The following is a 13,453-nucleotide window of genomic DNA, read 5'->3' on the forward strand; positions in this document are numbered from 1 at the left end:
ATAGGGCAGGTTTGGTGGTTCCCAGGAAACAGCTGGAGGATGGTGATGGGTACTGTCTGTAGGGGTATGGTACACCCAGTGACAGGACCTGGACACCAGAGAGCCTCTGGGATGTCTGCTGGCCTTCATAATTGGTGTGTGTGTGAGTGACACCCAACATGGCTGTAGGTGAAAGAAAGGAGAGTTATATCTTCTAGACAATGCCAAGCTCTGCTTTATTTTCAGTTTGATCAGTACAAAAGCAGACAGCATAAGTTTCACTTTTTATTCTTTTTCGGTTTAATTACTTTACAAAGTACAAAATATACTGTGATTTATTTTGGAACATTAGGATTTTTTCTTTTTTTCTGTTTCGTTTTTCTCATACAGTACATAAATCTCAGCTTTTCAGCATAAGACCAGCAAAGAAAAGCAGTGTGTGCACTTGCTGGGAAAGCAAAGCAGCCACTTCTTAGCTCCACGCCATGTCCAGCACATGATCCCAAGCTTCTGCCACCAGTCCCTGTTCCCGGTGGTGTAACATCCCCCCTCGTGCAGAGGCCATGAAGGCAGCTGACGCATTCAGGCTCCCTTGTGCCTTGTACCCCCAAGCTTGCAGGAGCTGCTGCCCACCCATACGTGCAGTGCCTGGCCTCACTGAGCCCACAAGCACTGCCCACATGGTAGGTGCAAGCAGCCTTTCCCTGACTGCAGCCCAGAGCAGAAGGTGTACCAAAGGCCCCTGCACTGGGAGGATTCCCCACCCTGTCTGTTTGCATCAGACCTGGTAATTAAAGGGAAATAAATACACATCTTTTTTCCACCCTCCCCAATGGAAGGCTGCTCTGAGGTGAGCAGGGAGGAGAGGCTGCAAGAGTTTGGTCACTTCAGCCTGCTTGGTGTGTCTGAGGCCAAAAGTGGTATTTCACTTGCAGAGCAGAAGTCCTAAAGATTTGTGTTTCCTCCCCAGGCTGCCCAGCACAGCTGTTCTAATTGGCCAGGGAACAGAGAGACAGACCCTGATGCAAGTTGGGCAGCTTCTGCACCAGGAGCATCTCTGCTCTCTTGGTTAATGCTGTAGCCGTTCTAGGTATCTGGAGGGAATTTGGGCTCCTTTTTGAGTACAAAGGGGAGAAAGAGATAAATGCCCAGTCTTGTTCAAGCCACTTGAGGCACTAAAAAAGTGGTGTTGCATTATGGCCCCAGAAGGGTTGACCCCTCATAACAAGCCCTGAACTTGAACGGTGCAGTGGGGCTGTAACCCTGCACTGTGCCCCCATGAGGCGATGGCTCGCTGAAGCTCAGCCCAGAGGAACCAAACTAAAAATCTGCCTTAAGCGCTGATGAGGACAATGAGGCTCCTCCTTGCTCTGTGCAATGCTCCCTCTGAACTAACCCCTCTGCCTGCCCTATGGTGCCCAAAGAGCAGGAGACAACCAGTGTGAGCCAGTGCCGTGTTGTGCAGCCATAGCCACACTCATTGCAAGGTGGGGCTGCAGATGGTCCCTGGGCACTGTGCCACCAAGATCCAAATCCCAGCAGTGACAGGACCTGCTGGCATGGCTTGCTGGTGGGAGCAGGTGAACATGTCAAGCAGATTGAGATGATCATGCCCCCTCTAATTCTAATGAAAACAAGGGGAGAATGGGCTATGTAAGGAGTTAACAGTAAGGGAATGAGATGGGCTCTTCCAAAGGCTGAAACAGAGCTTCTGAAGCTGCATGCTACCATGAGTTACTGTCCAGCAGCCTCCTCTTCTGCCTGTCCCAAGAGCCATGGTTGTCCCTAGTACTTGGGTCAGCAGGACCAGGATCACCTCTTTGTCACTGCCACCCCCAGCTGCTGCAGAGGCAGGGTGGAGGAGGATGCATTGGCAGAGAACATGGCTGCCACTGTGCTAAAATGAACACCCTGCTCAACTTCATGTCTCAGAAGCCCCAAAGCCAAGCCTGGAGCCCACACACAGGGGAGGGATAACCGAATGCACAGCCACAGGCAGGGGACACAATCCTGCTGGCTGTGACACCACAGTCCTGGGCTGGAAAGAGGCAGGGTAGAGTTACTACCCTGTGCGTTTCCAGGCATTAAACTGGGCACTAGTGGCTCTTGGATGCAGTTCTCACACTCCTAGAATCAACAGCCATTGGATTAGTAGGATCATTTTTAGCAGCAGTTGCAGGAGGATTTTGGGTGAGAAGCAAGGGCAGCCCTGGATCCAGCACAGCCAGAAGCACCTAGAAAAGACTGCTCTGGGATGCTGATGTTCTGCCATGATATCACTGGAGCAGTTCACAATTGGAGAACAAATAAAAACTTGGAGGAAGTAAGCACTGAGACATAGGACTGGCAAGAACCCCAGTTTGGGGGTTTGGGGGAGAGTGAGGGCATGACTAATAAAAATTATGATACAACTAAACAAATGGCTGAGGTTATCGAGCTGGACCAGACAGTTCTTAATGGTTGAAACGGGGTGCTTCTCCTCCTGCAGAGCCACCTTTGTGGTCTGAACCTGCAGCATCAGCACCAACCCACTAACACGCAACGCTAGGAAAAACAGGTTTGCTCCCAGGAAGAAAATGTTAAAACTGGTGGATTTCTTCAAGAGCAGGCCTGGTTCAATAGCCTGTCTGTCTGCACTTACTGCTGCCCAGGGCTGAGCATTAGTGGGGAGGGTCCTGTGCTCTGTGCAGGTTGGTCCTGCCTGAAGGCAACACTGCCAGGTCTGCAACTCCCACAGTTGTAACAGCACCACCAGCTCTTTAGGTAATACCAGTGATCTCAAAAATTCAACCCCATCCCACGGCTGGCATTAGAAACAACTGCAAGAAACAGCTACAACAAAGGCTGCCAATTTTTTTCTCCTTTGCACTACATATAGGAACCCCTGGCTCCTTCCTTCAATGTCTCACATGACAAACATTCTTTTGCTTTTGCCACCGACCACAAATCCACAGAGGAGACTGTTGCTTTTCTTCAGCAGAAGGGAAATTCCTTTGTATTCCCTTCCAGCTGATGGGAATGACTGCAGGCAGCAAGGATACAGAGGGTGCTCTGTTTACCGGGGCTGTCTCTCCCCTGTGACCTGGCCCAGAGCAGCATCCTGCTAGCCTGAGCCTGGGGCTGCTTCAGCATTTCAGCAGGCAAATTGGGCTGAACTCCTCTTTTGGGGCCCAAAGGAGCAGTAATGCTTACAGCAGCCAACCTGGCAAGTGTGTGCTTCAAGCAGCATTCCCACAAGGACCAGGAAATCAGGTACCTCTAAAATGTTTTTCAAGTTACAAAACAGCAAGTAGGAATCCTTTGGGAATAAAAAAAATAAGCTTATTACTGTAACTGCAGAAAGCTGGTTTAAATCCTCAGGATGCTGAAATAGAAGCAGAAAGCCAGCCAGAGCAGGGGGCTCTAAACAGCAGCCTCCCATGGCATCTTCCCAAAGGTGCTGTCCAACAGACACTGCCTCTGCCACAGCCACACAAGGAGGGAAGAAGCAACCAGTCCCCCCCAAAATGAAGGATGCCCTATTTTTAGCATAATCTAGGGTTGGAAGGACTCCAGTAAAACCACTGGGTCTGCCTAGAGAGGAACATGGCACCTGGTCAGCTCTCCTACGGTACAGGCAGAGGACAGAGCCGGACAGAGGGGGAGCGACATGCTCCTGCTCTGCTCTCACACGTATTTCAAAATTTCAGTCCTGCCAGATGCCTGATGGGCATTTCTGTCCATGTCTCCTCCAAAATCCACCCACATTTCATTTACAGAATTTTGCAGAAAGCTAAAAATGGATGAAAACAAAACCCCAAGGGAGCCCAGGGCATGAACCAGCTGTTTTGCAACTCTCCTGCTCTGCGCAGCTGGGATGGTGCTGAGATGGGCTGGCCGTGGCCATACTGGAGCTGTGCAGGCAGGGGAGGAGGTGTGTGGCTGCCTTTCCTCTGCCACTCCTTGCACCTTGGCTGCAAAACTTAACACACTCTCAGCTGGGAGGAGATGCCAGGGGTTTGTGTTCCCTTGTGGCCAAGCCCTCCGCAAAACTCGGGGCATGCAGAAGCCCAGGTCATGGCTGGAAGAGAATTACGGAGCAGGGGGAAGCTATTCCATGTAATCTGCAATAACAAGGTAACATTCATGCCCAGGCTTTGAAACTGGTATGACCAATGCTGTCTAGAGAGACCAAGAAAGGATCTTAGCTTATATATGTTCCAAAGAGGTATAGAACCCTAAAATTCTTACCTTAAAATGAGAATATACTTTGATACATACTTCATCCATTTCCCCCTCATACAACAGGGGCTGTGCTTTGGTCTGTGCTCACCAGGGTGTCTGCAGAGCTATTACTGCTGCAGCCAGGATTTGCTGATCAGCCTCCAGTGCACATCTCACACTGCAGAACCCTGTTCTTTCCTTCACCTTTGCTAACTGGAGCTGGTAGTTCAACCCAGCTGTGCTTCACAAGGATTAAATAAAGGAGACCAAGGACAGTAGAGTAACTCAAGATTATCTTCACAGTCAAGTGTTTCCCTTCCAGGTACCCTGGGAAGGTCCTACAGCCTTCCTGAGGATGCACACTGTTTCTGTACTGGTTCAGTGCTGCCAGGATGCCTGAGGGATATTGCTGGCCCCTGACATATGGTAGGGTACAGACAGACAAGACAGACAGATGCACTCATGGGGAGAAGGTATGGAAATCTGGAGGCAGGTTTGCACATTTCAGCCAACGTTAACACACCTCGGTGCATGCTACAACATGTAAATACTATTTGGCAAAGAATTACTGGGTTTTACTCTCCTGCAGATATAAAAGTTTAATCCAATCCAATGTTTGCAGGCAGGACTGGAACAGGTAAGTTATACACCTTAAGCTGCTTACTGGAGATGTCCACAACAGTCAAAGTAACAGAGAGAAGAAATCCTCGTCAGAAAATTACTTCTTGTCCATAACTGAATGCTGCTGGGGGACACCTTCTCTCAGGAATTAGCAGCAATGCTCAGCCTGAGGCCAAACAAAGAATTTCTCCCTTGTCATTATCAGAAAATACCAATTATCCAGTGCTGATGGGAACACTTGCGCTCAGTGAACACTGACTGTGCCAACGCAGGACCCAGCACCTCCTATTCAAGTTGCTGACCTCTAAATTAAGGAGTTTGGACGACCTGGTGCTCTTGAACAGTTATGTGGGTATATGGATGGCGAAAACCACAAGGATGGGACTAACCCCTCTGGCCACAGTACCTGATACCACCATTGCATCAAAACACATGGTGATTCTTGGGAGCCTTCCCCAGTGGAGAGGCGGAGCATCAAAAGATTTTCTAAGTACTGGGGGTTTGGAGGGGTCATGCGACCCACCCTTGGTGGGAAGGTATGACTGGGACAAATGCATCCCCTGGGATACTGGGCTGAGCATGGAGGCTGGGCAGGGAGGGGTGTGAATCAAAACGAAGATGAAAATGCTTTGGTGTTCACAACAGCAAGCAAAACTTCAATATATTCATATGTACACAACTAGAACATATTAATTCTTTTGCATCACTCAGCACTCCAGCTATCCCTGCTTTTCCCCTACCTTTCCCACACCTGTCACTAAAAGGGATCTCTGCAGACCCTGCACTGCCACAGCATGGATGTGTGGGACCCAGATGCCAAGTCAGACCCAGATGCCTTCCAGAATAGAGGAGCCTGGGCTCACCCCATGGCTGTTGCAGGTCAGCACGGCCTGAAGCCCGGGCCCTCTGCAGCCAGGCAGTCACGGCAACATCAGCTCACACCAGGGAGGGGCCCCCTTTGTAAGAAAAACAATTCAAGCTTTGTATAGCAGAGCTGAGAAAAGATGGGAAACCGCTTCTCAGAGCCAGGCCCTGATCAAGCACATGCAATTCAGCCTTTAATGTCCCAGACAGCTTTCCAACCTTCACAGGATGTCAAGAGTCAAACTACTAAACCCTCACCTCACAGACACACTGTGAGACTTGAGGGGCTGCCGGTGGAGGAATGTGTCAGGAGCTCATGCCTGAGGACAGCAAATCCTGCAAACGTAGCGCAATGGCAGAGCTCTGAGCAGAGCTGCTCCCTGCCTTACCTCGCCTCTCTCAGGGGTCTACACATACCAGAGAGCATCAAGAGCACCAGGGAAACAACTGGGTACTCAGGGAGCTATGCTGGAGTCTGAGCAACCTCCTCTGCCACACACTTCCTTATGTTGCACTGCCTTATTTCTTCCCAGTGCCGACAGGACAAAACATGCTTCAGAAAAATAAAACCTGATACACTTCTGTTGGATGCTTTGATTGGCTAAAGCAATCAAGACCTCGCAGCAATCTTTCAAGTGTCAGTCCTAAAAGTCCCCACACCCAGCTCTGCATGGCAAGTCTTAAAAAGTAAATCCCTGCTCAGTGTCAGGTGCTACCCCACAGCAGGACCTGACACCAACAAGGTTTTCGTGGGAGAGGAGGATTGATTTATCTCTGACCAGTAGCATTCCCTGCCTGTGACCTGGGAATGGTAACAGAGAGCTTGGAGTTTAAAACACATTTTGAAGCAGCAGTATAATATTTGTATGATGAGTATGCTTTATAAATGGCATTGTCATTAAGTGAGTCTTAATACTTATGTTACCCATTGCAGGTGCCACCATCTCTGTGCTCCAGCAAAACCAAGTATTTCCATTAAGGCCTCCCCATGAGAGAGGCTGATAAATGCCATCTAAAGCACAGCATTGCAGAAACCCCAAACTGACTTCAATGCCTGGAAAGAAACCGAAGGCTGCACAAACTTGTGCAAGGGTGCATTTGGGGGACAGCTTGAAAAATCAGCAACCTCAAAGTGCCAAAAGTGGCAAGGCAGCACCCCATTCCTCACCCCCCTGCCCCATCCCACCTTTGGTGAAGTGTAACTGAAATAGGAAAATGGGATGTTTCCCTACAAGGACCCTAACAGCGCTCCTGGTCAACAGAAATCTCCAATGGCGAGATGAAAAGACCACATACTTCCAGTGACTGGGTTCAAGCAGCCTCTTCTGCTTTTAACAGGAAAAGGCCCTCCAACACTTCAGTCTATTTAAAAATAAGCCACTGATTTCAGCTCCTCACAGACCAACAAATGTGAATTCCCTAACAAATACCAGAGCCCTGCACTAGCCATAGCCTGCCACTGCCGGCCAAGCCCCGAGCAGACACATCACCAGGAAATCTTGCACTTGCCCCCAGCCTCGTGCAGAGATGTTGGGGAAGGCCACCAGGAAACAGCTCAGAGGGAATGCTGGTGCCTAGCCCAGGCCACCCAGAAGCCCCGACTGCAGAGAGCCTGGAGGAGCTGCTGCCTTGCCTGGGGGAAGGCGGGCAGCACTGGCACCATGCTCTGTGCCTGCAGGAGCTGGAAGCCCCACTGGAAACCTCCAGCTAGGGTCTGGGCAGGAAGACCAGTCCTACTTACAGGCTGAGGCAATTTAGGGCAGCAACTAAAACACATAGAAAGAAAAAGGAGTGGATTTCCTACAGTCTCTGTGCTTGAGGCACCAAACTGGAGAGGAACCTAATTTTCTGAAGCAGGGATGAAAATCCAATGCTGCTCCCAGCAAGCAGAGGAGCCCCAGCTTTGCTCCAGGCCAACTCCACTGCTGGTCTTCACTAAACATGTGTAGAGAAAAAGCAGGAGTAGAACTAATATTCATATTGCCCATTACTTGAATTAAAAATACATGGTGAATGAATGTGTGTATACAGTACTCACTACATAGACACACACACAGAATGTGTGCCCAGAGTATACACACATATACTCACAAATATGTATGTGAACCTATATTGCTTGAGTGCCCATAGCATGTACAAGATACAGACACAAACACGGGTATTTACAGGTGTGCAACAGAGACACATGAAGGATTTCGGTGGAAACACTATACATTAAGATGAACATATGCACACACTTGCTCAGTAGAAAGGAATTTATAATCAAATTCTAACTGGGTTGAGGGAAAAAGACAAAACCCTATTTAATAACACACACAACTTGGAAAGGTTGAGGCTTCTAAGAAAACAAATGCCCTGGAGAAAGACGGAGGGTGCATGAGGGCCATGCTCTCTTCCCCTGCCTACCCCTTTCTGCAGGACTGGAAACACTTTCACATTTTGCTGTTTGGTGAATTTTTGTGCAATGAGAGGAGAGAGGGCACAGAAAGCAGCCTGCAGCATTGAGGCAATCCTTCATTAGCAGCAGCCATGGCCAGGTGGAACTGCCCAGAGAGGTGAGCAGGGATGCTGAGGGCAGCACTGGCAGCTGACAGGTAATCCAGGCACCCAGCCCAAGAGCGTCCCACGGAGGCATGTTCCTCCTTTATCCACACAGTACTGAACAGCATAATGTCAGGGATACTCAGACATATTATCATAAGGCATTTTAAAAAATGGAAAAGACTCCAATTTTTTTCCCATCCCAAAGGCTGGGTGCCGAGAGAGTGGGAGCTGTGGAGCAGCTTTAAGAGCCCCCTACTTTGGGTTCACTAAGCACTGTGGTGTTAATACTGTGGTGGTATTATTATTACTACAAAAATTTTTAACACAGCCCCTACAGACTCCTTCCTGCAGTGTAGGTCTCACAAGCAGCAGTGCTGTGTAAGCTTGCATTGATCCTGACTTCAGGCATGGTGCGGGGACAAGGGTCTACCAATTCTAGCCACACTTGGAGTATCCCAGTTCCCACCAGCAAAAAATATGAAGGGAACACGAAAGGGAAAGCATCAAGTTGTCTGAAACAATCTCCATGGATGTCAGGACAAAACTATAAAAGGAAATAAAAAGGTGAAGCCAAGGATGGTGGCAGCGTCAGCGTCCCTCAAGGGCATTTTGCATCCTGTGAATTTTTCAGGCCAGCTTTCCCGTGTCAGGACATCAACCTTCTTTTGGAAGGTTTGAAATACCACAAAGCCTTCTACAGATTTCACAAATAAAAGGCTGACTCCCTTGGGAAAAAAATTTAAATTAAAAAAATCAACCTGAGTACAATGCTAGCAAATTAAAACAGATTTTTCTTGCTTTCATTTAAGGCTCAGTAAAGTTGTTGCTTGTTTCAAGTTAATTCCTTCCTATCCATGTCGCAGTCCTTTGGAAGCAGCACTGGTATGTGCAGAGCAACACAAGGGTACTCTCTGATGCTGAAACTGGCATTTCCCAAAGGTTCACAAAACCCTAGAGCAAAAAGAAGACCCTCTCATGGTGACTCTGTCATGGTGGCACCATCCATGCACACAGCAAAAACTCAGGCTCAACTCAGCTGACCAGAAACCGTGGCTGGCAACTCAGTACCTGTACAGCAACTCAACGCTCCGTCACCGCCTGCCATGCCACCAATCTGCCATCCCAAGGAGTAACCCTCTGACAATATATGGGGTGAAAAGCCACTGCTGGCCTTGCTGCCCACCCCAGCCCAGCTCAGTGCCCACAACAGTGGGCAGAGTCACAGCAAACATCTCTGAGTGTTTTCAACACTGCACCACGCAGCCTCAGCCCGTGCCTGTGTCCTTGCGGCAGGAAACCAAAGCGTCTTTCCAAACATCCAGAGATGCACAGTGCCACATCTAGAATACACCTTTAGTCCAGAAATCTGGAGTGAATATAAACATATCAGGGGACAATTCTGAAAACCCATGTAAAGGAACAGCAAAACATCCTGTTTGGTAGAGCACTGAACATGTGCTCCTCAGCAGGGATGCTCCAGGAGGGCCAACCAAGGAAAGTCATCCATGCTTTTTCCCATGGATGCTCTGACTCCTTGTCTAGATGCCACACAACATCCTACTGGTGAAAAATCAGATCTGAAACTCCATGTTTGAATCCAGCAGCATCAGAAACCCTAACTGCTTCGCCCTCCAGTACTGTGAATGCAGAACTAATCAGCAAACTGTGTCTGTGTGTTTGCATGTCCTACACACCGGTACAAACCATGCCCATGGCATGATCCCAGGTGCTTGCTTACTGCCTCCAGATTAATGCAAAACCCTGGCTCACGGCTGTATATGGCACAGCCTCAGGAAAATCCTGCTAGAGGCTGTCCCTGAAGCTTGCTGGAAAGCCCTCAGGAAAATGGCAAGATCTGCAATTTCTTTATGTCAAGACTGAAGTGGAAGAAGTCAAGAAACACAAGATATACTGGGGCTGCTAATCACAAAAGCACCGTCCTCTGCAGACGGCTTCTCCTTTCACCAGCCCTTGCTGCATGTGGAGCAGACTGCTAGCACCCCTGGCTTGGGCAACCCTGGTCCCTGCTGTCCTCCATGGTGCTGGCAGCAGCCGTGGGCACAACCCGGATACAGGTGCCACTATGGGCCTTGATGCCTGGCTCCTGCTGGCCCTCAGCTGTGGTACAAGCCAGAAGCAAACACACTACTGCTGCCCCATGGGAAAAGCCCCATCATCTTCCTGTGACAGGACCAGACGCTAGCAGGTTTTATGCATTCTCAGCACTGTTCTACTTTCCCCAGTCAGCAACAATTTCCACCTGTGTGATGGAGAAGCTGATGAAAAACCGCAGGAGGGTGCCCACAAGACTCAGGCATCCTCTTGGCCCTGGCAGGGACAACCTGCTGTGGCTCTTGGCTAAGGTGACCTGGGATGTGCAAGAGCAGCTACCCTACCCAGGGAGCCTGAGCAATATACTTATTTCCATATGTGCACAGTGGATGGGAAAAAGCCTGAGGGGACAGGAGAAAAGAGGCCTCTTGCTGGCCCTGGGGCACAAGGGCTGGAGGAAGGCTCTGATGTGGGGTAAGGGGACTCCATGTCCTGGAGCAGGGGACATGGCAGGAGAATACTGGGAGCAGTGAGAGAGTAACTGGAAAATATTGACCAAAACTGGCTAAGTTTCAATGCCGATACAAGTCTGGGTGACACCACCCGCCAGGAGCTGGCCAGAGCTGAGCTCCCCCTGCCCAGGCTTTCTCAGAGCAGCCAGGCTTTCACTGCAGGGAGAAAGAAAAAGGGGAAATGTCAAACAACTGGATATTTTCCCTTTTTCCAATGCCAAACTCTTCTGTCAGGGGAAACAGAACCCTCTGCATTCTATCTCAACACAGGCAACGAAGGACAGTCCTCAGAAAGTCTGATGTGAGGAGACAAGCCAGCACTGTGTGACTTCTTTTCTGTTTAATTCCATATTTCATTTTGTTTCTGCTTTTCAGGGCTCTCTGAGCCAGTGGCCTGTCCATTTGCTCTTGGCCCATCCCACTGCTCTCGGCAGCATGCCCACAGCCATCCATGCTGCCAATGGGTGTCCCCGGGCAGCTCCTTCCACACTGAGAGCACAGCCAGGGTACACTTCACCTTGGAGCTGAATATCAGGAAACCATATGAATTCCCTTTCCTCCTGCCCTTCATTCATAAATTTAATAAAATAACAATAACAATAATAATTAAAACAAAGCCTTATTAGAGCTGTTTCTGCTCAACTTTCCAGTCTCTTTTCATGTTACTCTCTGTAATCAGATTTTTCAAGAAATACTGTGAGAAAAAAATTATAATAATAATTATTATAATAATAAAAAGCATCTGGAACCAACTCAGAAGATTTCTAATGCTTTTCAGCTTGACTGACTTGGAGTGCATTGACCACACCATTTATATTTTCTTCAGGTACCTGCAAGAAAACAAAAAGAAAGGTCATGTTCCAGCAAAAGGGACGACAAGGAAAAGAGAGGCAAAAGAGAGACAAAGCCAGACCAGTCCCAAGGAGGCAGATACTTTGCTGTTTTTTACTGACACCTGAACTCCACTGAGAAAGGGCTCTATGTACAAGGACACCCCTGTTCACCCATGGTAGCCCCGGAGCAAATACTGTGAGATCCAGATGGTTTGCTGTCGTATGGTGGGTGCTGGTGGGAGGCAACTATTTTGGGATTTCTCTCTCCTCTTCCTCTCCCCTCCTTTCCCTTCCTTTTGTTGGTGAAGCACTTGTATGCCAGGAGGTCACTCATGCGTAGTACCCACGCTGATGGATTTATGTGGCTGCCTAAGGGCTCCATGAGGCTCTCAGGGGCACCCTACAGGTTTGGGACCTGAAAGTGTGGATGGGAAGACCATGGTAGGTGACAGGAGAACATGCCCATCAAAAGAGGAAGAGAGCTACCAGTCTGCTTGTGGTGCATCTGTGCTTTTTTATCCAGTCTTGTGAGGAGACTTAACCATAGAAGTCCATATTATTCATGGGTGTCTTTTCACACTTACTGCAAGAAAAACCTCTTGTAACAGAAGATGCAAAAGACCTCAGAGCAACTGTCATCAGTAGAAAAGAACATCACAAGTAAAGTTACATCGGACAGAAGAAGTGTTTCTGACTACTACCTAAACTCCAAGACACTGTTCAGGGAACAGGCAGCTCTTGAAAAATGGAAAGAAGACTGAGGGAAAAAGAAATTATCTGTAAGTTGCTGCAAGAAGCCAAAATAATTTATGTCAAGTAAACTGAAGAAGGAACTGTTTCCTCTACAAGGTATTTAAGGCCAGGAGTACAATACCTGAATTCACTGGACACTCTCAAGAGCTCAGACAGTGGAAATACAACCAGACTGTGTCTTTCTGCAAGGCTTTTAACAAAACTGAGGAAAAACCCCAAGAGAAATAACAAGAAAAACATTCAATTTTCCAATAGAAAGATGGAATAACAGCAGTCAACTCTGATGATGTGTGAACAAAAGTCCTTTGGAAAGGAAGAAAATAATCTTAGAACAAGCATACAGCGAACTCTTCTGGTTTAGAAGGAAAACCCGAGGACACATCTACCATAGGGAGCAAGACTTTGAGACAGGACTCTCCACTGCCTCCCCTTCCTCATTTTTCCCAGTACACCGAACACTGCAGCGGAAGAAGCTGTTTGACTTTTTTCCTCTACATAACATAATGAGAAAAAGCATAGGAGCCAATTTTTTAAACCACGCTCCTCTAGTCAGCCCCAGCAATGCTCAGTGCTGTGGGTCTCTCCATATGCTTCATCAGCACCAGACAGAAGCAGGAGGAAGCAGCACCAGCCAGCTCTGGCCAGCTGTCTTTGACCTGCACAGATGCATCTCCTGCATGAAACACAGTGGTCCTTCATTCCATGCAAAATGCCTGAACCCCTTAACAGCACAGAAATGGTATCAATCACCCCACAAATGTTTCGGCAGGGTTTTCTCCAGGACAGGTGTGCAAACAATTTTGCATTGTAGGACCCATCCTAGTTTGCCACCAGTGGAGGAGTCCTCCCCCTCCCTGCCCCTTGGAAATGACCCCTGTCCCAAGGCAGCTGGTGCACTGTGTTCACCTCTCAGGTAGTGTGCAGATCAAAGCAACAACCATGAAGGAAGAAGCAAAGCTCCAAATTACATCCCAGACACAGCTCCAGCCTCTTCAGAAGCAAAACGCTGGTGAAGGAGAGCAAGACACCTGTGAAAATGAGGCAGCAAGAGCAGAAAAGGCTCTCTCTAGAGGGAGCTGGTAACTGTGGCTC

The 13,453-nt window shown here is 48.6% G+C and overlaps 1 protein-coding gene across 2 annotated transcripts in view; it reads right to left on the reverse strand.

Moving 5' to 3' along the window:
• Positions 1 to 191: 191 nt before the first annotated feature.
• The window catches only part of CASTOR2 (cytosolic arginine sensor for mTORC1 subunit 2), a 145,493-nt gene continuing 132,231 nt past the window's right edge, over positions 192 to 13,453 (reverse strand). For both annotated transcript variants that reach the window (XM_048324694.1, XM_048324695.1), the window contains one exon: positions 192 to 11,605. In XM_048324694.1, the coding sequence (XP_048180651.1) occupies positions 11,540 to 11,605 (66 nt within the window). In that variant the 3' untranslated portion in view covers positions 192 to 11,539. The remainder of the gene's footprint in view (positions 11,606 to 13,453) is intronic.

Source organism: Corvus hawaiiensis, chromosome 20 (assembly GCF_020740725.1).
Source record: "Corvus hawaiiensis isolate bCorHaw1 chromosome 20, bCorHaw1.pri.cur, whole genome shotgun sequence".
Lineage (NCBI taxonomy): Eukaryota > Metazoa > Chordata > Aves > Passeriformes > Corvidae > Corvus > Corvus hawaiiensis.